The sequence below is a fragment of the Bactrocera tryoni genome, unplaced genomic scaffold (genome assembly GCF_016617805.1).
Source record: "Bactrocera tryoni isolate S06 unplaced genomic scaffold, CSIRO_BtryS06_freeze2 scaffold_63, whole genome shotgun sequence".
In the NCBI taxonomy this organism is placed as follows: Eukaryota; Metazoa; Arthropoda; class Insecta; order Diptera; family Tephritidae; genus Bactrocera; species Bactrocera tryoni.
In genome coordinates this window covers 20075-47285 of record NW_024396300.1, presented here as the reverse complement: position 1 = coordinate 47285, position 27211 = coordinate 20075, and the positions used below count along the sequence as shown (strand labels likewise).

Sequence of the window (27211 nt, the reverse complement as noted above, 5' to 3'; positions counted from 1 at the left end):
GCTAGAATTCGGACACAGTTTGTTTATATAATTTTCAGGATTGTGTTCTTCCTCGCGTTTAAGCGCTTATTTTAGCTTACATTCAGCAGATTTCAGTCGAATCTGAGTGGAAGGGGAGCGACTTAACTGCCATTCACGTCTAGCTCGCCTTTTCTCATTTACAAGTTTCTCAATTTCATTATTAGTGATCTTTCTGAAACCAACTGGTTTATTGTTTCTTTCTGGTGTTGCCAATACAGCTGCATTAATTACATCATAAAATTCTATTTTACCTTCATCAATGTCTCTAACTGTATTTATTTTGCAATCAATATTGATGTGGCTGCTAATATATTTTCTATATTTTCTATATATATATATTTTCTATACTTCTATAAGATGTTAGAGAAACTTTTGGCTTAAAAATCATAGGCCTCCTTTCGGATTAATAAGACGTGAGCCCCAGTACGTGTGTTTTGCGTTGTAATCTCCACCTGCTAGAAATCTTTGACCTAGTGTTCCAAAAGCCCTTAAATTCGCTATCTGTAATTTTAAAACGATGTGGACAGTATATAGCCGTAAGGTTTAAGTCACAACCCCGATTTTTAAGTGATATTGTTGTAGCTTGTAACTGTGGTGTAGAATGAGATTCTAGAGCATTGTGGCTTAAACGATTTCTAGTCAACACTGCCGTGCCACCATGTGCTTTTCCATCTGGATGATTTGTAACATAGAATCTCAATCCCGGTATATTGAAATAATTTTCATTTGTTTGATGAGTTTGAAATCTAATAATCTCAAATTTGTGTTGGCTAACACATTAGCAATCCATATACATATATTTAGTAAGCTTATTTTTATTTATTAAGTAAATTTTGCAGCATTTAATTTTGTGATTTTAATTAATCTTGGATCATGTTTTGCATGGTAGACATAAATTGTGTCATACACTGTGTATTTATAATCATAGTTTCAATACCTCCATTTGGAGGATTTTCCGGCAGTTGCTTTTGCCCAGTGTTACCTTTCACCGCATTTGCATAGCTTCCTTGCATATTATCATTGTTAGAAGTAATAGAATTTGAACTTTTATCTGAGGGTGCTATAATTTAATTACGGGGTGTTTGTAACTTTTGGTTACGACGAATGCCCTTTGACAACTTCGATTTCAAATCTTTATATACAGGAGGATGGAGTCATGTGTAGAAGTTCACGCAAGTGAGGAAAGTTCTCTGATCGCCATTCACGTGGGAGTGGCCAGAAACGATTCTTTTACACATGGCTCAAGCAGTTCACTACTTCCGGTCTTTGGCCAAGTATCCTCTGGGTAGCGAAACATCCCCCACCTAGGGTTGTGCGCTGGGCTTGGGACCCGCCACGTAAAAAAACACCCCCAGTGAATAGCTATAACCAGCCTCGGATGAGAGACCTCCCTTTTGATGACGACCATGGCAAACGAAATAAGGACTACGAATTAAGGGCATGCACCTGGAATGTCCGGTCCCTTAATTGGGAAGGTGCTGCTGCCCAGCTGGTTGATGTCCTCGTAAAAACAAAGGCTGACATCACCGCCGTCCAAGAAATGCGATGGATGGGACAAGGACAGAGACGAGTAGGTCCTTGTGACATTTACTACAGTGGCCATATAAAGGAGCGCAAGTTTGGTGTTGGATTCGTGGTAGGAGAGAGACTCCGTCGCCGAGTACTATCATTCACTGCGGTGAATGAACGTCTAGCCACAATCCGCATCAAAGCGAGGTTCTTCAACATATCGCTGATAAGCGCCCACGCCCTGACGGAAGAGAAGGACGATGTGACCAAAGATGCCTTCTATGAGTGCTTGGAGCGCACTTATGAAGGCTGCCCCCGCCACGATGTCAAAATCGTGCTTGGCGACTTTAACGCCAGGGTGGGCAAAGAAAGTATCTTTGGCACTGCGGTCGGTAAATTCAGCCTCCACGACGAAACATCCCCAAATGGGTTGAGGCTGATTGACTTCGCTGGGGCCCGAAATATGGTTATCTGTAGTACTAGATTCCAGCATAAGAAGATCCATCAAGCTACCTGGCTGTCTCCGGATCGAAAAACTACCAACCAGATCAATCATGTTGTTGCAGCTAAAATTCGCACCCGCCTACGTGCAGCAAAAAACGCGAGCCACCAAACACAAGGAAGGTTCGACGTCGAGAAGCTGCAATCACAACAGACAGCCGAACGATTTTCTAACCGGCTTGCACTCCTGCTCTCTGAGAACACTCGTCAACAACTCGGTATAAGGGAACTGTGGTACGACATTTCAAACTCCTTACGTACAGCTGCAACCGAAACCATTGGTTTTCGGAACGTGCAAAAGAACTGCTGGTACGACGAGGAGTACCGTGTCGCAGCGGAGAGAAAACAGGCTACCTACCTCTCAACGTTACACGTGCGGGATGGGATAGATACCGAGAGTTGAAGAGGGAAGCGAGACGCATTTGTAGACAGAAGAAGAAAGAGGCCGAAATGCGTGAGTACGAAGAGCTTGATAAGCTGGCCGACAGGGGTAATGCTCGAAAATTCTACGAAAAAATGCGGCGACTTACAGAAGGTTTCAAGACCGAAGCATACTCTTGTAGAACCCCCAAAGATGATCTAGTCACTGATGCCCAGAGCATACTTAAATTATGGAGGGAACACTTCTCCAGCCTGCTGAATGGCAGTGAACGCACAACACCAGGAGAAGAAGAACCCGATTCCCCAATCGATGACGATGGAGCAGACGTTCCATTACCCGACCATGAAGAAGTTCGAATAGCAATTGCCCGCCTGAAGAACAGCAAAGCGGCAGGCGCCGACGGATTGCCGGCCGAGCTATTCAAACACGGCGGCGAAGAACTGACAAGGAGCATGCATCAGCTTCTTTGTAAAATATGGTCGGACAAAAGCATGCCCAACGATTGGAATTTAAGTGTGCTATGCCCAATCCATAAGAAAGGTGACCCCACAATCTGCGCCAACTACCGTGGGATTAGCCTCCTCAACATCGCATATAAGGTTCTATCGAGCGTATTGTGTGAAAGATTAAAGCCCACCGTCAACAAACTGATTGGACCTTATCAGTGTGGCTTCAGACCTGGAAAATCAACAACCGACCAGATATTCACCATGCGCCAAACCTTGGAAAAGACCCGTGAAAGAAGAATCTACACCCACCACCTCTTCGTCGATTTCAAAGCTGCTTTCGAAAGCACGAAAAGGAGCTGCCTGTATGCCGCGATGTCTGAATTTGGTATCCCCGCAAAACTGATACGGCTGTGTAAGCTGACGTTGAGCAACACCAAAAGCTCCGTCAGAATCGGGAAGGACCTCTCCGAGCCGTTCGATACCAAACGAGGTTTCAGGCAAGACGATTCCCTATCGTGTGACTTTTTCAAAATAGTTCGAGCTGCAGAGCTTAATAGAGAAGGTACCATATTTTATAAGAGTGTACAGCTGCTGGCGTATGCCGATGATATTGATATCATCGGCCTCAACACCCGCGCCGTTAGTTCTGCTTTCTCCAGGCTGGACAAGGAAGCACAGAAAATGGGTCTGGCAGTGAACGAGGGCAAGACGAAATATCTCCTGTCATCAAACAAACAGTCGTCGCACTCGCGACTTGGCACTCACGTCACTGTTGACAGTCATAACTTTGAAGTCGTAGATAATTTCGTCTATCTTGGAACCAGCGTAAACACCACCAACAATGTCAGCCTAGAAATCCAACGCAGGATAACTCTTGCCAACAGGTGCTACTTCGGACTGAGTTCAGACGAGGGCAAGACGAAATATCTCCTGTCATCAAACAAACAGTCGTCGCACTCGCGACTTGGCACTCACGTCACTGTTGACAGTCATAACTTTGAAGTCGTAGATAATTTCGTCTATCTTGGAACCAGCGTAAACACCACCAACAATGTCAGCCTAGAAATCCAACGCAGGATAACTCTTGCCAACAGGTGCTACTTCGGACTGAGTAGGCAATTGAGAAGCAAAGTCCTCTCTCGACAAACAAAAACCAAACTCTATAAGTCACTCATAATTCCCGTCCTTCTATATGGTGCAGAGGCTTGGACGAAGTCAACAACGGACGAAAGTTCTGCGAAAGATTTATAGTCCTTTGCGCGTTGGCCACGGCGAATATCGCATTCGATGGAACGATGAGCTGTACGAGATATATGACGACATTGACATAGTTCAGCGAATTAAAAGACAGCGGCTACGCTGGCTAGGTCATGTTGTCCGAATGGACGGAAACACTCTAGCTCTGAAAGTATTCGACGCTGTACCCGCCGGGTGAAGCAGAGGAAGAGGCAGACCTCCACTCCGTTGGAAGGACCAAGTGGAGAAGGACCTGGCTACGCTTGGAATGTCCAATTGGCGCCACGTAGCGAAAAGAAGAAACGACTGGCGCGCTGTTGCTAACTCGGCTATAATCGCGTAAGCGGTGTCTACGCCAATTAAGAAGAAGATATACAGGACAATCCCTGTAGTTAGCAGTGTTATTTCCTCCACAGTTGCTGCATTTTTTATTTAGTTCGTCTTTCCTAAGGGTGCATTTTGAAGTGGGATGAAAAACACCGCATACTACACAAACACTGCGGTAGTTAGTGCATTGTACATACACCTTGCGTTAGGATTTTCTTCGTTGTCTGCGCGCTTGCTGTTACCTGTAGACTGGTTGCCGTCAACGCATTTGCCCGATTGCTGTTTTCTGCTGCTTCTGCTGACTGCGTCCTTTGCTTCGTTTCGTTTTCAGCTGATCGCCGCGATGACTCATCATCGCCGTTACTCTTTTTATTGCCAGCAGATGTTATTGTTGTTGGCTCGACAAAGCTGGAGAAGGCATTTAAGGAATGCCTATGGCCTTGCCGGTGAGGCTGCGAAGAACACATTATTGTTTGTTTGATTTTTTTTGTTTTCACTTTTTGATCGTGCACTATTTGTTTATGTTTATTATTATTAATTTGAATGCACTGTTCTTTATGTGCTTTGTTTGTTTACAATAAATTGTTTTTTTTTTTTGTTTTACTTGCTTGATTATTATTATTTTTTTTTTTTGGTAAAGACATAATTCACAGAGCGAATTAAATAAACACATTCGTACACTTTGTACACTCTAATAATAATATATAAATAAACAAATATGTACCATTGGTCGATTTTCTTTTGCTTTAAGACTTTATTCCATCAGTAAAAATCGAAATTTCGAAATTTCCAGAACGGAAGCGAGTGAACCATTGTTGTGCTACACGAACTGATACGTCCTCCAGAAATTTCACAAATTTCATTGGTCGCTTGCGTGACATTCTTCCTTCTTTTATACAAAAATTTCAAAAGACAGCAAATCTTTAGTTTCACTAATTTTTAAACAGCTCTAACTTTTTTCAGCTCTCCGGATTTAATTGTTTTGCGTGAATGAAGCATAAAAACTCAGCTTTTCGACACTATATGGTGTGATGCAATGTGATTGGTAGCACTGGAAATATACGACTGCAAAGACATCTATTGACTAAATACGAAAAGAAGATTTTCGACTACCCAATATGGATTGAGTAATTTTATTTGGACCTTCTGTACATTATTAAGCACACTTTTGACAATATCGGGTAGTTTTTCACCATAACTCCACTGGAAATTGTCCGAAAATAAAAAACCAAAAAATATTAGTCAAATTATAATCAAATCTTCGCCACCAAAGTTCTCTGATAATTTTTCTCATTCAAAAGTTTTTGGCGGCCATTTAAAGTGGATATTGTTATTTTCCACTAAAAATGCCTACATTTTGTTAATGCAAAACACCCTTAATGTAAAAAAAATACTAAGCGTTGGAGGGCGGTATTTTATGTATACTTATATGTACAAAGTTTGAAATGAATCGGTCAAGTAGTTTTAAATGACAGTGAACACGGACTTTGACTTTTGGTGTTGCTCAACGTCAGTTTACACAGCCGTATTAGTTTTGCGGGGATACCAAATTTAAACGTCGCGGCATAAAGGTACATCTTTTTCGATTGTCGATTCTCTTTCCACGGGTCTTTTATAAGATTTTGCACATGGTGAATATCTGGTCAGTTGTAGATTTTCCAGAGGTCGAATCATTACATCCGTGAACATATCACTCGTTCGTTCGAAATGTCATTTGAATAAAAAATGCCAATCGTAACAGCATTGACAGACGGCAGTAATAATTCGGATTAATTCAAGAATTAGTGAAGATAACTCCGTTGCTAACTACCACTTAATCCTCAAAAGCTGCATTTTCGTTGGCAACATTGTTAAAATTTGTCAAATTTAATCTATTGTAAATGAAAAGTAAGCAACACTGAGCTTTTTTATTAATAACGTGTTGATATGTTTTTGTAATAGAAATGGTTTTGTAAAAATTGGTCGGTAACAACCACAATATCAATTTTTACTGAAAATGTTATAAAAATCATAATCAGCTGTTTACGAGAGTTTCTGTCACCTACAAATTTGGATCTAATTAAGTGCGCAGTTAATCCTGGTTAACGCTGCCGTCTGTCAAGGCTATAACAGACAAATTTATGAAAACGTCAGTAAATTTTTTTTAATTTCATATTTGTTTTATAATTTTTAGTCATAAAGAACAAAATCAAAAAACCAATGAATGGAATACCTCATTAAAAAAAAAATAATTTATATGAACATAGTTTTTGTATTTCAGTTAATGTACTTAAATTATTAACAAGGTTAAAGACATGCATTTTCAAATTAAATTTAATGTCTCTTTTCTTTTTCCGATTGCGATTACTTTCGCTACCCCGGTATCTATTTCAAGTGTGTGATCAGAATCGCAATTTTGAGGGTCATAACTTATTTTGAAGTTTATGCATACGTTATATTATGCCGCACAAAAGTTAGCAAATCTTGCCACGTTTGTGGGATTATACCTTCCTCTCTGCCATATCCTAAAATTCTCCACCGCCTTTTTGAGATTCCAATGCTTCGTTCAACGATACATCTTGAAAAAAAATTGTTTAATGCGGTTTTATAATTTGTTTATTTTTTATCTTCGCTATTGCTTCGATTTGTTAGCTATCTCCGTACTATTTCTTCATCCCCATCACGTACACTAAAGCTCAAATAAAAAACAAAGTCGGATCCATTTTGATATTTAATTAGCTTTTGTTAGTTTATTGAAAGTTTACACCAGTTTTGACAGGTCCACAATATTGTGATCTAAAAATACGATCCAAGGCAATGTGGATTTTAAAAACTATTGTGAATTAAAAACAATTATGATGCGTTTGCTATCGTATGTCATAATGCCAGCCACCGTATACGATTGACGTATCACGGAATTTTCTTTCGTATGTTTGCCGATCCGTGTACGGATGTAACGATTCGACCCCAGGTCTAAAGCCACACTGATAAGGCTCAATCAGTTTGTTGACTGTGGGCTTTAATCTTTCACACAATACTCTCGGTAGAACCTTATACGCGATGTTGATGCTTATCCCACGGTAGTTGGCGCAGATTGTTGGATCACCCTTTTTGTAAATTGAGCAGAGCACACTTAAATTTTAATCGTTGGGCATCCTTTCGACGGATCATATTTTACAAAGAAGCTGATGCAAGCTGCTAATCAGTTCTTTGCCAGCGTGTTTGAATAGCTCGGCCGGAAATCCATCGGTCCCCGCCGCTTTGCTGTTCTTCGAACTTCTTCATGGCCGGGCAACAGAACGTCTGCTCCATCGAATAGGGAATCGGGTTCACCTTCTCCTGATGTTATATTTTCACTGCCATTCAGCAGTATGGAGTCCCTCCATAATTTTAGTATGCTCTGGGCGTCAGTGACTAGATCACCTCTGGGGATTTTACAAGAGCGTCTAAAGTTTATGAACTAAAAAAGTGACGAAAAAAATTTCCCCATATTGTCAAAAGTGTGCTCAAGTGGATTTTCAGTTCGTAATCGAAAACATTTAAATTTATTAGGGAGATAGGTCACAAGGGTATAGCCGCAAATGAACTGGCTGACGAGATTACCAGCTCTGCAGCTTCTACTAGTATGGTGGGACTGAAAGGCTGAATGAAGGTTGCTCTTGATATCATAAAGGAGCTGTTTCGAAAGGAGGAAAAAGTTGACAGAAAGAAGTATTGGTAACAACTCCTAGGTGTCGGAGGAGCCGGAAAGTCCCGAGCACCTGTTTATATACTGCACACCTGTCTTCAAACCCAATATTAAGGCCCTTGGATCCACGTTTTCGAATAGAGATCACATCGCCTCATATATTGGAATATATCAATGTGCTGGGGTTATGTGAATCATTGTGACAGAAAGATCGCTGCGAAAGCTGCATTTATTATCCATCTATCTATACTTAACTCCAAAGGGTCGCTATTTATATATTAACACTAGTGGATTCGGCCACGCGTTGTTGTGATATACATTTTATACCATTATTCATTTAATAAACTATTCAATACATTGAAAATATTATTTACGAATAAAGGCGAAAACGTTTTGGCGGTATAAGAATCCAAAGGATTGTACTTGAGGTTTAATTTTAAATGTGTTCATACAAATAAATTTCATTGAAAAAAATAACGAATTTAAGCCTTCTTTCTGTCCAGTTAATAGAGTTGTCCGCTTAATAGAGCGTCCATATAATAGGGCTTGCACTGTTTTTTTTATTTATGAATTGTTTATACTATCCTGTCTTCTAAGTTGGTTCGGACTGAGCAAGGTGTGCTTAATTTTACCAAAATGGGTTCAGTAGTTTAGGAATCCATCGCGGACAAAGAACGTGACACGTAATTTTAATATATATAAAGTTGAGAAAATTTCTTGTATTTTATTAAATTCGAATTTATGCATAAATAATACACTTTTTTTAATCAAAATTTCTGTTATTGTTTTCGAAACCTTTAAACTCTTTCTTATATCTACGTTTTGACAAATAATAGGATCCTTTACTTAATTTCAACAAAATTAGTGGGCGACCACCGTGGCCACTATTTTTCAAATACCTTGGTACTTATGTCACTTTACTACATTTAATATCGTGTGTTAACATTAAACATAAATACTAAATTAAATACTTTTGTGAGTACAGATTTCCGTCCACGCACACAATTTTTGCAGCTACTAGTAACGTTACATATTTTTTTATATTATGAAACATTTTTGACAAAAAAAAGAGAAGTATTATAAGTAACTGAAATCAGATTAAGGTTATTATTGCTTCAAAAATGTGTAATTTATAATTGCAAGGGGTTAAGCCAACTATTTATGTCAGCCCGCAGGTGAGGCGACTTGCACTGCAGTAGGATTTTTACCGAGACAATACATTCTCGTGACAATTGATTCTGTGCTTACAACTCAGCATGCTCGGCTACAATAGACCCAGAATCACGGTGCGTATCTTCTTCACTTTATCTATCGTATGTTATTCCTCCTGTAATGTGAAAGTGATATTTATCACCTTGAAAAACATATAATCGTTTCGCTGATTTACATCGCTTTCCTCCTTTTCCTCATCGATTAAAAACGGTATCAACTTACCCATATCTTTTACAAACGCAAATTACTTGTATTGTTAACCATTTTTTTGATTACCTTTTGATTTTTATTTTCAATATGACCAAGAAATAAGGTAGCAAGTTTGGTTATTTTTTTTTGTAAATCCATAATACTACATTAACCCTAGTATGATCAATTTGAGTTGAGACGAACGTCTTTCAAAGATATTTAATGCTTCATTTCGCATTATTGTTTAGAATAATTGTGTTGAAATTTTAGGAGGAAGTGGTTAGCCGGGGCTAGCAAGGAAGTTAAGCTTAAGTTGAACAGGGCATTTAAAGTAAGCTACGAAGTTTGTAACACCGATATGGAAATGTCGAAGTCATTATAAAGTGTGTATATAAATGGTCACCATGATGAACTGAGACGATTTAGCAATAAAATTTACACACGTCATTTTCTCTCAAACAAGCTGCTTTTTTTGAGACAACCGACGCATCGGGCCACTATACCATATATGTATCTACCATAAAAACTGAACGATCAAAATAAAGTCGTTGTTTGAAATGTGTTTTAAGAGTTCGTTTTAATATTCATAAAATAAATTTAACGAATTTTTATTTGAATTTTTGCTTATTTTCTTAAATTTATATAACTGAAATATTATATTTATTTTATTAGATCTTTTTGTTTGAAATTTAGGTATCAAGTATAATACGCCAACACTGCGTGCCTACTAACTTTCAGACGGATTGTACGGCAAATTAAGTATCACTCCACCATATACCAGTAAGTAGCGGACCTGCAGAAAGGATAATCTGCATCGTTAAACTGAAAACGAAGCAATATGTTGATAAATGGTATTTCCGTCTAAAAAAAATATTACAAGAATTATGTTTCAAACTACATATATTAGTTTATTATATCAAGCAAAATTACATAAATGTTTTAGATATGTTGTATAATCACATGTGTTTGTATTACTGACATATGATAAATGTATTTATAAAATGCCTTATTAATATGCTAATATAAAAAAATGTGAATATAGACATAAACAGGAAACACTAGCAGAACTTTCACAAATGGATCGAAGTCAAAATCTACACCAAACTATCACCTAAATTAATCGAGAGGTAATACTGCTTACTAAGCTTCGCGATGAAAGAACAATAAGAGTTGAATAAACGAACGCTGATTTCTATTGCACAAAAATGAGAATAGATTAAATTTATCTTTTTAGATTTAATTCTTTCTAATAACAATTAGAGCTTATATATATATTATTTTGTGCTAAATGTTGTCTATTGTCATAAAACTAATAAACCGAGAGTTAATTCCGATTTGTTTTTTTCTTTTTACATTTTTTTGTAAACTTAATTTTATCTCTAAGTATTACATTTGAATTATAAACGTAAGATATATAGCGGGCAACAAAATTCTAAAATTTTTGTGTACTACAAACATAACAAACTATTCATAAAAAACTAGTGAAATTCATTGACAAAAGTCTATAAGCGGCAGGCATGGTTACTTTATGTTCTTGTTGTAAACTACAAAGGAACGGCTTCGTGTTAAGCTCATTTCAATATAGTGTCAGAATGGCTTCTAAAAAAACTTCAAATGATATGCAAAACCTGGTTTTAGAATATGAAACGGGAATGAATCTTTTGGTGAGCTGCTAAATTTAGCTAAATTAATTCTTCAAACCATATTTGAAAACAAAAAAACTGAAGAAGCAGAGTCGGAGAGATGTCTCTTATATTTTAAAATAAATTAATAACAACCCACAAATTCATGCTACTATGTTTAAGAGAGGGGATACCTCTAATACTGTGAAAAAAGGTTTATGTATTATATTATGGGAGAATAAAAACAGATCACATCCGATTTTTTGCATATACATTAAGAGGTATAATTGAACTACAAAATAAAAATTATTTTATGTCAAGAAAAAAACAGTGGCGGAATAGCAACGATCCCGATGATTGACATTTTTTGCCGCCGTCAAATCAGGATGGCTAGGCTTTTTATCTGAAACGAAAAAAGTATATTTTTTTTAATCAGGAAGCTTTTATCAAATGCATAGTTTGTGTTTTGTAAAAAGTGCCATTTTTGCCAGTGTTTTTCAATATCAAAATAGTAAAACAACTGTCAAAATGCCATTTTTCTCGGAAAAGCGCTCTATCACGCACTCAAGTGTAAAATTGTCTATAAAATATGCTTTAGGTCAAGTAAATTGGTTCAATAATTCGCTCGCAATTTCGACGACCGGATAAAAAAAGAGTTAGTTTCAAGGAAACGAGCCCAAAGTTTTGGTACCTATACAACCGCTGCATGAAGCACAGTGGTTCTTCGGAGTAAACCAATGAAACTTCGGGACTATATTTTTGAATAGTTTTTCAATTGATTAGCACGACACATTTTTTTTTATTTTTTGAAAATTCTAGATGTATCTCCCCACTTAAATGTACTAGCAGAACTCTAAGCAGGAACCCTTATGAGTGAAAGAAAATGAAAGAAACAAATTTTGTTCAAAAACAAATACTACATTTTTGTCAAGCAAAGAGGTGGAAATGAAATGATTAATTGGGGAGCTGTGGGCGTGTCCGGAGTAGGAAACTAAATGTTTGCGGAAATAATCTTGACTCGTTATTAATATCAAAATATAATAGAAAAAATTTTAAGAGCACCCGTGGATAAACTAAATCTTTGTTGGACGTGGATTTTCTAGCAAGATTACGATCCAAAGCACACGGCCCACATTATAAAGTTAAAATAAATTACTATGCTCCACGCAAATTAAATACAACACAAGTATGTCACCACAGAGCCTTGATTTAAACAAGGTAAGCAAATACGAGTATATCATTACAAACTGCGCAACTAAGTTCTCGCTATTTTTTAATGAAAACAAAATTTGAAAGGAAATGGTTACAAATTAATTATACAAAGTATTGCCCATCACAAGTCACAATTTCAAAGCTTGAATACCATTACAGTCAAACTGTTAAACATTTCCATGTTGGTTTTAACGAGTTTGGCAACGTAAGGTCAAGCGTTGTCATGCAGCAAAACCTTTGCAGGTACCGTTTCCACGACTGTCGGGTCTACGTAACCGAAATGGAAACAAGCGCATATAGTCGCGTGGCTTCTGACTTTCAACCTTTTATTGCGTTTGACAGAGATCCTCATCGAGTAACGTCTCAAACTCACCGTCTTCTATGGTTTTTGACCTTGCTTCTAATCACGGAATGTAAACTTTTTTGAGTACTTCCGCCGCCTATTTCTTTGACTGAAAGAAGAAAATCAGCACTTCCCGCAAATGACGATTATTTGGAAAAAAATCGGATATATTTGCAATGCACATTGTGTTTTATTTTGCGAAAAGTTCGTTGTGTTTGTAAAGAATTATATTTTTTATAATCTAATATATAACGCTCTCGTGTCACGGTGTTTGCTGGCAAACTCCTCTGAAACGGCAGGTTCGATTTTGATGTAATGCGGTGTGCTTACCGTGTTTGCAGTTTCAGTTTATAGTATATTTATTTTATTTTTGAGAGGAATAAAAGTTTGACATATTTTGCGTGTTCGGCGATTTCCTGATGTCGAAAAATGAATCAAAGAAGGAGATGTAGATAAAACAACTCATATAGCATTAAAGCTGCCATTTGACATTTAAAATAACACAGATAAAGCATGACCACAGTGCTGATACAGTTTGTTATTTGGGATAGTACACACAAACATTCGCTTGAGGCATTGGATAAGATAATGAAATATATGAAAGGAACTCCTTTCAAGTGATTTGAGTCACACACTTCTCTCTTGTCACGTTCAAACATACGTTGATGAAATCAACACTTTCATGTGTCAAATCATCATTTGAAAAAAGTCCAACTGAAAACTAACATGTGCAAGAACAATTGTTAGATATTGATTATCGAAAAGTAGCTATCTATGAAAATATTAGATGTATAATTTGAACCTACCATGAGTCGAAAATATATTGCTGCTGCGAATCCCCATGATTCCTACAGATTGGCCAATTGAATTCAAAATCACAAAATTTGAGATTAAATTGGGAGTCCCAAGAACAAGTGTCTGTTTGTGGTTTAGATTTAAGCACATTGTGCTTTCCCATGGATATTTTTATGTGGCATCTTCTCGCATGAGCAAACTATTCAGTTTATTTGTATTTGCTAAATTCAAAATATTGTACACTTCATTGCGTTAATAGAATATTATTTTTTTTCCATAATTGGTAAAAGTATGAACTATGTTCGACGTATCGGTAGCTATATATAATGGTAATTCAATACATCTTTCATATAAGTATATATCAACGCTTCCTGTGTCAGCTAGTTTCCTATTAAAAATGTTATTAAAACAAAAGTGCTTTTTTTTGCTATTTTTATATTTAGCAAGACATTAAAAATTTAGTTCATGCGAAAAGTTTTGCCGCCCATTGTGACTTTTTTCTTGTGTTATAAGGAATGTTATGCTTGTTCATTAATAATTTACTTCAAATAAAATGTACATGTTTTTGAAAATTTGATGCATATTCTTTTAGCGAAATTATTTGTTTTAATCTTTAAGACAGTTTAAGACTGGGGGTTAACAACTCCCAAATTCGGGGTTAAAAAGGTTGCGAGGAGATAGAGTAGATTCTCCCGTTCTGTACATTGAAATAGCAGCGCAGCAGAAGCGAAAATATCTAACGATTTTGGTTTTTTATATTGCATATTCCCTTTCGTTAGTTGATCGCTTATATATTATAGATAAGATAAGAGATAAGGAAAAAAAAACAAAAAATCCATTAGATTTGCTTGGTTTCTATGCTGTTTTAGATATCGCGCGCAAACCATGCATTTTTGATTGTTTACTTGAATAGCCGCATTTAATTTGTTTCAAAGAAAAGTACTAAAACAAGTAAGAAAGCGCTATGTTTGGGTGCAACCGAATATGTTTTACTCTTGCTACTTGCAATAATCCATCCCAGGTAAATACCTTAAGGTGTAAAACGTCATCCGACTGACAAACACATAAGGTTTGTTAGAAAAACGAAAATCATTACATATATGTAGTATATGGGAGTTGAGGTAGTATCGAGCCGATTTTATCTATTTTTGACTACACGTGTCACATACTAAAAAAATTTTCTCTGGGATTCATAACGTACCTCACATACAAGTATAAACACCGATTGTATGAAGTAAAGTCAGCCGGATGCTCGAAAATTCTGGTATTAGTTCTGTTGTCCGCATATTCGGCACCTAGGGGCTTGAACAGTTTTTGCTCGATGTGGTCAAAAGATGGCATACTTTAAAGGCACTATTCGTGAAAAGTTATATCTCGTAATATTAATTATTTCATGTTTTGCATACTGGAAAGGAAATATAATTTAAATTTGAGCTATATGAGAAGAAGGCGTGGTTGTAGTCCGATTGCGCCCATTTTCTCACTGTGACAGGAATGCAAGAAGAAACGGACTAAATTTAGTCAAAAACGTTCTGGTGGGCTTGAAGATATTGGGTTTCACCTAATCCGGCTACCATAAATTCCTCTCAAACCATCTCTAGTTTAAATTTTTATGTCTCTGGCACATTAAATAATTTATTTATCGAATTTTTAGTATTTTTTAACAATACCATTATTTGGGGAGTAAAGGGTATCTTCCGATTCACAGTTTTTATAGTGTTGATAAGGGTGCTAAAGGGATTTGTCGTGAGCGAACTAGGTTATTATAGCTTAAGTGGCTTAGATGATATGTGCACTAAACTCAATAGAGAGCGGGGTCACGCCCACCTTTTCAAAGTTTTTAGCCCTCAAGTGCCCCCTGCTTCTTCGATCCTCTGTGAAACTACAGTTATATATCTTTATTATTTGGTTATGTCCATCTACGAACTCCTCATTCCTTTTTGCCAGGAACAAGTGCATCAAGTTTCATCAAGATATCTTAATTTTTTGCTTAAGTTCATCCTAGGTGAACAAAACTGTTATACTCTGTAGCAATATGTTTCAAGAGTATTTTATTTGTGAATAGTGAATTTGATTGAGTAGATTATTATAATTTATATTACAGTATAATGGAAATTGTTTCACTGTCTTGGCAGTGTATTTTGGAAGATACTCCATGTTTGGGAGTCAACTGACTATCTATCTAGAATCTCTTCCGCCAAACAAGACCAGTTGGGACCCATTTGTGCAAAGGATATTACGCTATTTTCAAATTGGCTAGTTCAAATGGCTTTTAGTAAACCCCTACTAGGATTTCATAAGTCTTTGGTTAAGTAAATGCACTTTCGTGGACTTCACGAAATCCTCAAATTCAGCTCAGCTTTTATTATCCTAGAAGAACCAAAAGGATTGTGTTTGCTAAAGCGCACTTCATGCGTTGGTCCTCTAAATTTATATGTGGTTTAATTAGGCTAGATCATTTTAAACGAATTTGTGTTTCCGTATATCTTTTCCTCTACTTTCTTATATCATTTCTCTTGTGGCCAAAAAATAGTAAGACTTTTTAACTTTATGGCAGCTATATGCTATATTGATCCGACAGACAGACATTTCGAAATTCACTTAGCACATCACGGTTATCATTTATATATATATGACCTGGTCTACGGAAAGGGGGCTTAGGTGTCAAAAAAAAGGAGAACAATTAATGAGATAATGAGAAACTGACGATTATTTTTAACAGCTTTTCCCAAAAACTAGTTTCGCACGTTAGCTGCCCTTTTCGTAGACCAGGTCACATATATATTAGTCTAAACCAGCGGCTCCGCTCGATCCTTGTTGTCAAGGATATCATTTATCGTTATAACAATACATATAATGGAATAGTTTACATTTTTTTTTGACTTTGTAAATACGTATGACGTAACAACATCTTCATAGTCTCTGCATCTGCATCGTATATCGTTAAACATATATTGGGTAGAAAAAGTCTTTTCGTATTTAGTCAATAGATGTCTTTGCAGTTGTATATCTCCAGTCCACACCAATCACATTGTATCATACCATATAGTGTTGGAAAGGTGAGATTTTAGACTTCATTTAACCAAAGAAAAATTATTAATTTCTGGTGCAACGGCAGTTAAACATTTTCTTGACTTGTAATAATTTTACTCTTTTTGATTTGCTTACTGATTTTAGCGCCTGAATGCAAGGCTCGTTGGGAAATACTTCGTGCTGAGTACATCGCCTACCTTCGTTCCGTTGAGGCCGATAAGGAACAGCGTAGACTTAGTCGTTCATTAAAAAAAATCATTCAGAAAAGAAAAAATAAAAATTATTACTGTGGATGTTATCTACATCCAAATTTAAGCCGGTAGACGACGAAGTTACAATCAAGAATTAACCAGAACTGTGGCAATGAATTAAAACTTTAATAAGTAAACCGGAAGGACCCGGTAATAACATTAACGGCAATTGAGCTTTAACATTATTTTTACAGTGATCCAAAAAATTATATCTGCGAATATAATGGCACATATTGGTTTACAGTTCTTTAATAAATACTTTTAAATATTTGAAATATTTTTTTTTATTTATCGAAACTTCTTAACCCCTTAAGTTAGAATTTTCAATTTCATATCGTTTCAGTGAATATTTTCGAAGTTACACGCAAATTTAAAAATACTAGAATCCCGCCGACTCCCTATATAACGATTTCACTTAAGGATACTAAATTCGCGATAAATCATCACATGTAAATAAATACCCCAGAGAGTTTAAATTATACACCTAGCATGATACAAAAGGACTGTATACATAAGAGCCGGAAACAAAATTGAACGATGGGCGTGGAACCGCCATATCTCAAGACTTACTCGACCAGCATCCACCAAATGTGGTACATCTTATTATTCTAATCTTCCTATTCCAGTGCAAAAACAAGCTAAATCGGACTATAACGACTTCCACTTTCCGGTGTGCGATCCAAGCACCATTGAGGATAGATGGATCGTGATCATGCTAAAGATAAGCCTAGCCGTACGGCAGCTTAATCGTCCGGGATGTCAGGTGAGTTCAGTATTTCTTAGGCATTCATTATTGGATAATCTTCAACCGAATAGACCACGTCCAGGAAGCGATGAAAAAAAAATAGCAGCCGTAGCTGAGAGTGTACACGAAGACCGTAGATAGTCGATTCGACGCCATTCGCGCACCATTTCGGACTGACATATGGAACGACTTGGAGCATTTTACGTCGAGATTTTAAATTTAAAGCTTACAAAATACAATTTGGGTAAGAACTTAAGCCGCTTGATCTTCCCAAGCGACATCGCTTCGCTCTATGGGCTCTTGAGAAGTTACATTTTTATTATCATATTTTTAAGACATTATTACTATATTGGAAATATATCAAATATTTTTGGGAAACTCTTGCTGTATATAGACTTTAAAACAAATTGGTAGTTGCCACTTGTTTAAAATTATGAGGTTAAAAATAAAATAATAAATTAACATACAAACAAACGCAATCGAACTAAGGATTTCGATTTGAGGGCAGGCACCTGGAATGTCCGGTCCCTTAGTTGAGAAGATGCCGCTGCCCAGCTGGTTGATGTCCTCGTTAGAGGACTGACTGGCTGACATCACCACCGTCCAAGAAATGCGATGGACGGGACAAGGACTGAGACGAGTAGGTCCTTGTGGCATTTACTACATTGGCTATATAAAGGAGTGCAAATTCGGACTGGGATTAGTGATGGGAGAGAGACTCCGTCGCCGAGTACTGCCATTCCCCACGGCCAATGAACGTCTAGCCACAATCCACATCAAAGAGAGGTACTTCCACATATCGCTGATTTGCGCCCACGCCCCGATAAAAGGGAAGGACGATGTGAACAAAGATGCCTTTTATTAGCGCTTGGAGCGCACCTATGAAAGCTGTCCCTCCACGATGTCAAAATCGTGCTTGGCGACTTTAACGCCAGAGTGGGCAAGGAAGGTATCTTTGGCACAACAATCAGTAAATTCAGCCTCCACAAGGAAACATCCCCAAATGGGTTGAGGCTTATCGACTTCGACGGAGCACGAAATACGGTTGTCTGTGGTACTAGATTCCATCAAAAGAAAATACTTCAAGCTACATGTCTGTCTGTGAATCGAAAACGCATATGCTTACACCAGATCAATCATGTTGTAATACATGGAAGACACGTCTTCATTGTTCGGAAAAGACAAAAGAACATCTGGTACGACGAGGAGTGCCGTGTCGCAGCGGAGAGAAAACAGACTGCCTACGTCGCAACATTACGATCGTCCACAACACGTGCGGGATGGGATAGATACCGTATGTTGAAGAGGGAAGCGAGACGCATTTGCAGACAGAAAAAGAGAGAAGCCGAAATGCGTGACTATGAAGAGCTTGACAAGCTATCCAACAAGGGTTATGTTCAAAAATACTACGAAAAAATGCGGCGACTAACAAACTAAACAAAGATTTAGTCTCCTTTGCGCATTGGCCACGGCGAATATCGCATTCGATGGAACGATGAGCTGTACGAGATATACGACCACATTGGCGAATTAAAAGACAGCGGCTACGCTGCCTAGGTCATGTTGTCCGAATGGACGAAAACACTCCAGCTCCGAGAGTATTCGAGGAAGACCTCCACTCAGTTGGGAGGACCAGGTATCTCCAATTGGCACAACCTTGCGAAAAGAAGAAACAACTGGCGCGCTGTTGTTAACTCGGCTATAATCGCGTTAGCGGTGTTTATGCCAGTAAAGAAGAAGAAGAAGTTTATCAAGAGGGATTTTGCTCTTTCGTCTGTCCAAGTTCACTGAAAAACTTTATAGGGCAAAGTTATAGGTAATAGAAATAGAATATGGTATATAGGTAATAGAATGGCGAATTCAAGGTTGTCCAATTCTTTACATAAACTCACAATTTAAACTTAGAATTAATGTAACACAGTTTTTCTTTTTCATTTTTTTTTTCATTGTTATAATAACTTTTTATATATTTTTTAAAAGAAATTTGGCGTAAACTAAAATTTTTATGATCAGACAAACTGATCGTTCACAAATCAAGTCCTGCCATGGACTCATTGTTAATAATAACTTTCTGAAACTTGACAAAAATTATTTTTCGAAACAGTGTTAGTTTCTGCAAATAAATTGTGCGAATTGGCATGCAAATTATTTATTTTCGCCTTATTTGGTCATAATATTGGAAATAACATCTAATTCACAATAGTAAATTCTCTAATAAAAATAAATTATTAGATCATTAGCAAACTATGAAGTCGTATTCCTATTGGCTAGCGGCTACGAGCCAGACACTGTCGAGCTTAGGTGATTCATATCATAACTTGAGTGATCTTGCGTTATTCTCAGCTCAGTTTTCTGTTGACCGTGGAGTAGTGCACACCTATAAAAATTCGAAGACTTGAGACAATAGATTTGCAAAAAGTTTATTAACCACGCTTAATTAGTGCCGCAGTCAGTAGAAATTTTTATAAAATGAATCGAAATAGCGGCCAACGCAACCATAATCGCGAAGAAAATAAAAAACTCGCTAACTTAGTAAAGCAGCATCCACAGCTGTACGACAGGGATCATGTCCTTTATGGTAAAACAAATGCTGTAAAAAAAGCTTGGGAAAAAATAAGCCGAATTTGGGGGAAGCCAGGTGAGTTTAGTACTTTTGATGATTTCACAAAACCGTCAGTGAATTTGCAATACAAAATGGTGACGGTAGCATAGTTTGATCGTATTTAACATACATACATATATAAGCATGCATATATGTACATATGCATATTCACATATACTTCTGTATTCACCTTAACTTAAAATGGAAGTTTTCTATTTAAAATATTTTTAAAACATTATACAAATTTTGGAAATACATAAATGAAATATTTTTGGGAAATTCTTGATGTACAAAGAATTAATACTTTCTAAAATTATAAATATTTTCCTTCCTTTGTTTCAGTGCCTGAATGCAAGGGACGCTGGCGAAATATACGCGCCGCCTACGCACGCTCCGTTGACGCCTACAAGACCAAGAGAGTACCGAGGCAGTACTATTTAGCTTGGGAGATGGCATTTTTAAAACCCCACCTACTAAAAAAAGTTACACAAAATAATAGACAAAATAATGGGATTAATAACTCAGAAGCTGGCGCAAATGAAAACGACGTCCATGATATGAATAGTACACATACTGATGAAAATTTGTCGAATGTGATGACTTTAATTGATGGAATGGATGAACAGAGTTTGCGACGTTTGCTGCGATTCATTAAATGCAAACTGAGACAAGCTGTTTCTGTAGAAAGTAATAATAACAACGAGTTGTCTGCATTCATGCAACCGCCACTAGTGGTTACCATCAAGGAGGAACCAGAGTTATCGCTATGACTCTTTAAAGTTTTACATATATAGTATATAAAATTTGTTCACCTTGGGATCGGTACTAACAACTGTAGTAATTTAGCACTGAAATTTAACTGTATTCACAATTAACACCAACCATAATAAACGTACAAAGGTAAGTGTTTCCTATGATATACTTAATGCCTTAAAGTCTTAAAATTTAAATTCTTATAATTCTAGCCCGCCAAATACAGGGGCTTATTCGAGGCACTCCATATCTGCGACAATATTGCAGCCCTGATACTCAATTTGCAGATGCTCAGCTGATACTTAAGCAAAATAATTGCAATATATTGCGCGAATTGTGACCGAATGTGAAAGTTTAACCATGCATTTTGTAGTAAATATAGCGATAGATACTTTTGAAAGCAGTGATAATAACTTGCTGATCAAGTATGGTTCCTCCCTGAAATTTCAAAAAAGAGAAAAGTGACGAAGATGACAAAGGTTTGGAAAACAATTCCATTGTACCATGATGATACATATGTATTTCACGCATTTTCGCATGACTCGTGAAATATTTGCAGTAAGTATTGTTGTTTACTTTGTGGAAGTACCTAGGTAGGTAGGTAGGTAGGAGTGCAGCCCTATCGGGCTCAATTAGCACTTGATGTGCCATTTTAATACACTATTCGTAGAACCTCCTGTATCTGCTATTACGTTTCACCTTCTCTCTCAAACCATTTTGAGGTTTCGATGAAACTACTTATGTCCGATATGCTTTTGGTGGAAATCCATTCAAGGTTTGGTGCTTGGTGGATTCCGAGTGTTTTGTGTCGGATTTGTGCTAGAGCTGGGCGTTCGCAGAGAAAGTGGAAGATTGTGTCCTTGTTCCCTGCTACTCCGCAGCCACGGCAGATGTCGTTGTAGGGCAATTCCATTTTGGACGCATGTTCCCCAAATGGCCAGTGCCCTGTTGTGGTAGCTGTTATTCTGTAAATACTTTTTCTTGACCTATTTAATAAGTCATTGGTTCTTTTCCTGTCATATGACGCATTTTGTAATGTTTTTCCACCTGTTGTTTGCAATTTGCTGAAATAGTCTATTGATCTCTCCTTTTATCGATCCTAGCGGGCTTGGTATTAGCTCCGCCTTGGATTCATTGAGGAAAGCTCCTGCCTTTGCCAACTCGTCTGCTTTTTCGTTACCGAAAATGTTCCTGTGGTTGAACCCAGATCAAGTTTAGCTGGAGCTTGTCTTTTATTGAGCTTAGTGCTCTCTTGCAGTTGTGAACTGTACTGGAATTTGTCATGGGTGAAGACAATGCCAGGAGGGCCGCCTGGCTGTCCGTAAATATAGTTGCTTTATGTATATTCCCGTGGTTTTCTAATAGAACTTCTTGCAGCTTTTTCTATGCCTAGTACTTCTGCTTGGAAGATCTAGCCGAGTTCGGTAGACGTATATAGAGAGATATGCCTAGATCAGCGGAGAATACCCCTCGTGCCTACTCCACAGTCCATTTTGGACCCGTCGGTATAGATTGAGGTGGTATCTTCCTCTACCATTGAACCTCTTCTACCATTCTCGTCTAGATGGTATCCTCACCTGGAAGTGTCTATTGAAATCCAGCTTTGGGAGAATGTAGTCTGATTTATTAATAGTGAACTTCTTTAGAATTACACTATGTCCGTAGTTCTGCTGATTCCAACCTCCCAATTCTTTTATTCTTATCGCCGCAATAGCTGCTGTTTTGTGAATAAAAATGTCCATTGGTAGTTGATGCAGGATCACATTGAGCGCATCAGTCGGACATGACCTGATTGTATTGTATTGTTTGTTTAGCGCTGGCCACCATACCAGAGCTCCATATGTAAGTATAGGTCTTATGGCAGCCGTATACATCCACATGATTATACTTGGTTTAAGGCCCCAATTCTTGTTGACGATTTTCTTACAAGTATAGTAGGCCATGTATGCTTTGTTTATTCTTTTTTTCTATATTTATTTTCCAGGACAGTTTGGTGTCAATCTCCACCCCCAAGTATTTAGCTGTGGGGGATAGAGTGAAGTGTAGTACCGTTTAGTACCGAAGTTGAAACTGAGGTATTTTGGTTCTGCTAGTGAATAGCATCAATTCTGTTTTGTTCGGGTTAACTCCTAGACCATTGTTTTTAGCCCATAGGTTTAACCTACATTGAAGTGCTCTTTTTCCATAATCTCGCTGACTGTTGAAGGAAACATGCCTGAGACGAACAACACTATATCGTCTGCATACGCTACTGCTTTCACTCCTCCACCGTTTAGTTGGAGTAGTATTTCGTTCAGCGCTACAACCCATAGAAGCGGAGAGAGGACCCCCCCTTGAGGCGTTCCTCTACTCACATAGCTTGTTTGTGTTGCAGCGCCGTTTGAAGCTATAATTTTCCTATTCTCAAGCATCGATAGTATCCATCTGCACACAGTGTCGTCTATCCCACCATGTGCCAGAGAATTAATTATCGCATTTACTTCTATGTTGTTGAAGGCGCCCTCTATGTCTAGAAATGCAGCCATGGTGTATTGTTTGTGATGTAGTGATTTTTCAATTACACTTATCACCTCGTGAAGGGCGGTTTCGGTTGATCGGCCCTTCATGTACGCATGTTGGGACTTCGATAATTTCTCCGCCATTATTGTTCTTACGTGTAGATCTATTAGCCTTTCTAGTACCTTCAGCATAAAGGAGGTAAGGCTTATAGGTCTAAAATCCTTGGCATTCTCGTGTGTTCTTCTGCCTGGTTTTGGGAGGAACACAACTTTACTTCTTTTCCAACTTCTTGGGATGTAAGATAGTTGTATGCTTGCTTTGTATATATTTTCTAGCCTTAGAACCATTGGTTCTACCAGTTTTTGCAGCATTATGGGCATAATCCCGTCAGGACCTGCCGCTTTATATGGTGCAAAACTATTTATGGCGTATTTGATTTTTCTTTTGTCTACTATTTGGCTTCGATAGTCAGCTGCGTTCAGCGGTGGTTCTGGTTGAACCCTCGTTGAAGGTATTGGCTGACTCCCGGGGAAGTGCGTTGTGATTAGTACCTCCAGAGACTCTTTTGCCGAGGAGGTCCAATCACTTCCCTCCGCCCTTATGTAGGCAGTATTAATATGATCTTTGGATAGCATTTTACTCAGCCTGGCGGCTTCTGTGCAACTTTCTATCGATGTACAGAAAGATCGCCATGAGTCCTTTTTAGCTTTCCTGACTGCTTTTTTGTATTCTTTCATACTGTCTTTATATGGCTGCCAGATTTTGGTTCTAAAGCTCTCATTGAAAGCCTTCCTTAGTTGTGTTCTCAAATTCTTGAGTTCACTGTTCCACCAAGGAAGAGACTTTCTCTTTTTCAAAACTATTACCGGAGTAGATTTATTAAAAATTGTGGTTAGGATTTATTTCTGATGCTCTTATTGCCTCCCTTTTAAAGGCATTTTGTTGCTATACTGGTAAATTTTCCCCAAGCCGTTCTTCTAGGGTTCCGGTAAGTGAGAGGCGCACTGTACTTCTCGCGGATGCTGAAAAGTATCCAGGAGTGATCCGACATGGAAGGCTCATCGGATACCCTCCAGTTATCCACAACGAGACTGTCTGTCTCTGTTGATAGCGTGTTGGTCAAGCACTTCACTCCCACCCTGGAAACCTATCCGAGCTTGGGAAAATAAAAGTTGGCTTATCGCCCTTGTTGCAAATACTTAGATTACTATTCAAAATATACTGCAAAGGTGACTCACCTCTGGTGTTTATACTGGAGCTACCCCATACGGTGTGCCTTGCGTTTGCATCACACCCTATTAGGACATCTTCCTTCCTGTTCTCCTCTACTAGTCTGGTGAGCGGGGCCGGTGGTATGTCTTTGTCATGGGCCAAGTAGGCCGAGACCAAGAAGAAGGGCTTATCCTTCTGTTCCACCTTTACCACTGTGATATCTGCTGTGCTGTAATTAGGACAAAGAAAGGCATTTATACTTTTATTGATAAGAATGCATGCCCTAGGTTTACCTCTGTTCCGTGTGTAAAACAGGTTATGGTTGCTGCTGTTTAGCCCTTTAATGATATCTTCATTGACCCAGGGCTCCTGTACTAGGCTGATGTCGATGCCCCCCTCGTTTACGAGGGTTGTCAGATTCGCTGTAGCACTCTTCGAGTGCTGCAGGTTTATCTGCACGCATCTTATGTTATTGGGCATCTCGGGTTTCTTCGATGCCCACATTCTTTAGCAACTGGCTGGCGTCGTCGACCTCTTCCGTGTCGTCTTCGTCAGCCGCTTTGTCGCCTTGGAATATTTTTAGTCTGGCTTTGCGGATTCCGAAGCTGATTTTGTAGTCAGTCTTCTTCAGAGCCTCGATGGACTCATCACAAATGGCCACTAGTATTGGCTTGCTTGCTTTATTCGGTTTTTCCTCCTTGATTAGCTGCCACTCATCTATACTAGGTATAGATTTGTTCTGCAGCTTAATGCACCGCAGGAGTTTTTCGCCTGGCTCCTCTAGAGGGGGTAACCAAATGCGAGCACGAGGTCTCTTCGGAATGTCCTTGGCGGGTATAAGCCTCAAATGGAGGCCTACAAAGGCGTTGCTAATTTTAGCCACACTAACCGTCAGGAAATCCAGCGAGGCCTGGTCCACGCACTTGATGACCCTGTAGCCCCTGAGGGTCTCAGAAGAGTCAAACTCCGGGTGAGGACCCGCAGGATTGTCGAGCACATAGCTTAGCACCATACTCGACAATCTGACGTCGATCTCCACCCATCTCTCCTGCATTGTGCTCGGAGAGGAGGAATTTCCGTCTATGATGGCCACCTGCAGGCTATCTCTGGCAACATCGCAGAAATGCCTTGCCGTTGTTGTGCTGCTGTGTTCACCTTCGCTTCGCCTCGGTTTTTTGGGCTGAGTTCCGGGTACTTCTGTGATGGAGCGATTTCTCTTCTGAAAAGTGCTCTCTCGCTTGCTCTCTTCTTGAGGTTGTGATTGCTTCCTTTTCAGGTAGCCTTTATATTCCTCTACGATAGATTTGAGGCGCTTTGTTTCGGCCTCATCAACTGGGGTACCGGCTGCCTGGTCTTTGGCTATCTTCCCTAGTATGAAGACTGCCCTCTGGTACCGGTTTTTCCTCAGCTGATTCTGGGATTTCTTGCGTTTCTTTCTGTTTTCTCCTTTAGCCGCCAGTGCACTTTGGTTGGTGCTCATGGCAGCCTTGGAGGTGGACGCTTCCACCCTTATATCAGGGGCTTTTACTGCTGTATCTACCGGTATACTTTGGTTGGTATGTCCGGTAGTACTCTTACTCGTCTCCTGGCTGGAGGCAAGTAGCTCTTCTTCTTCTTCGGATTCCGTAATAGGATTCCGATAGTTCATGTCCTTAGTCGTTGCTGTTGTCGTCAATTTGGTTGTTGTAGTTGATGTTGTTGTTGTTGTTGCATTATTGTTTTCGTTCATGTTTGGTCCCACGAGTAATCCGGAAAGGGTTGGTCACTCGGCTTTTATACCTCCGACCTCGCCCGGGCATCGGAGGGGACCGTTCGCGATCACGGGTACCCCGACACCTTGGCTTAGGGTGGTGTTGGTTCGGGTATCCTCTTACTTCCACAATAGGAGATGGGCGTAAAACCTAGGGTTTATTCATCCATATCACTATTGTGGGAATTATGAAGTGTCCCTCTTAGTTCGTAAGATTAGAGTGCGTTTCCTTTGGGATGCACACTTTACTCTTACTTAAGCCCCTTCGCCACGACAAGGCGACCAACTTCAAAGGAGGGAAGTACCTGATAAATAAATTAATTTTTCTTAGGACTTGAAAAATGCGTTAGAACCATTTTGGTCAACACCACACGGGGAATATTCCTTGGAACATTCCTTGCATATGACTCTTTGGAAGCTAAGCAATATAGTCACATATCGTGAGATTGCCGATAGATTTAATGTTGGGCAAGGAACTGCCCACAAACTTTTCCTCAAAACAACCAAGACAATCTGCAAACTTAAAAACGAAATATGTTGGCCGTCAGTTTTACAGCAGAAAAAAATAATGGAAAACTTTCAAACAAGCCGGGTAAATTCATTTCCTTTTGTGTTTGTTGTGGGATGCTTAGATGGAACGCATTTCAAAATGAACACTCCTCAAACAGATACAATTAGTTATTATAACCGTAAAGGAAATTTTTCAGTTATTATGCAGGTATGTACTTGGCTAATAAATCTGTTTTAAGATAAGTTTTATACTATATATTCAATTATTTAGGCCATATGCGACAGTAAGTTCTGTTTTTTAGATGTGTTCATCGGCTACCCAGGTAGCTGTCATGATGCCAATGTGTGAAAAAATAGTCCACTTTACAAAGGGATCACATCTGGACAAATA

At 38.5% G+C, this 27211-nt stretch overlaps 2 protein-coding genes across 7 annotated transcripts in view; both read left to right on the top strand.

Annotated features, from left to right (window-relative positions):
• The window catches only part of LOC120781335, an 87054-nt gene extending 76227 nt beyond the window's left edge, over positions 1-10827 (top strand). For 2 of the 5 annotated variants that reach the window (XM_040113534.1, XM_040113535.1), the window contains exon 3: positions 10187-10827. In XM_040113534.1, coding sequence (XP_039969468.1) covers positions 10187-10224 — 38 coding nt within the window. In that variant the 3' untranslated portion in view covers positions 10225-10827. Of the gene's footprint in view, positions 1-5388; positions 5673-7956; positions 8214-10165 lie in introns of those variants that run through there. The other 3 variants (XR_005706050.1, XM_040113537.1, XM_040113536.1) reach the window with 3 other exon arrangements.
• A 5767-nt stretch (positions 10828-16594) lies between these two features.
• On the top strand, positions 16595-21271 carry LOC120781338. 2 transcript variants are annotated; one of them, XM_040113541.1, is made up of 4 exons: positions 16595-16899; positions 17093-17512; positions 20439-20996; positions 21062-21271. In XM_040113541.1, exons 2-3 carry the CDS (start codon positions 17506-17508, stop codon positions 20864-20866), a joined length of 435 nt encoding a protein of 144 aa, XP_039969475.1. In that variant the 5' UTR covers positions 16595-16899; positions 17093-17505; the 3' UTR covers positions 20867-20996; positions 21062-21271. The 2 variants fall into 2 exon arrangements, with proteins under 2 accessions (XP_039969475.1, XP_039969474.1); XM_040113540.1 differs by lacking the exons at positions 16595-16899; positions 17093-17512 and adding an exon at positions 19473-20132.
• The last annotated feature ends 5940 nt before the right edge of the window (positions 21272-27211 follow it).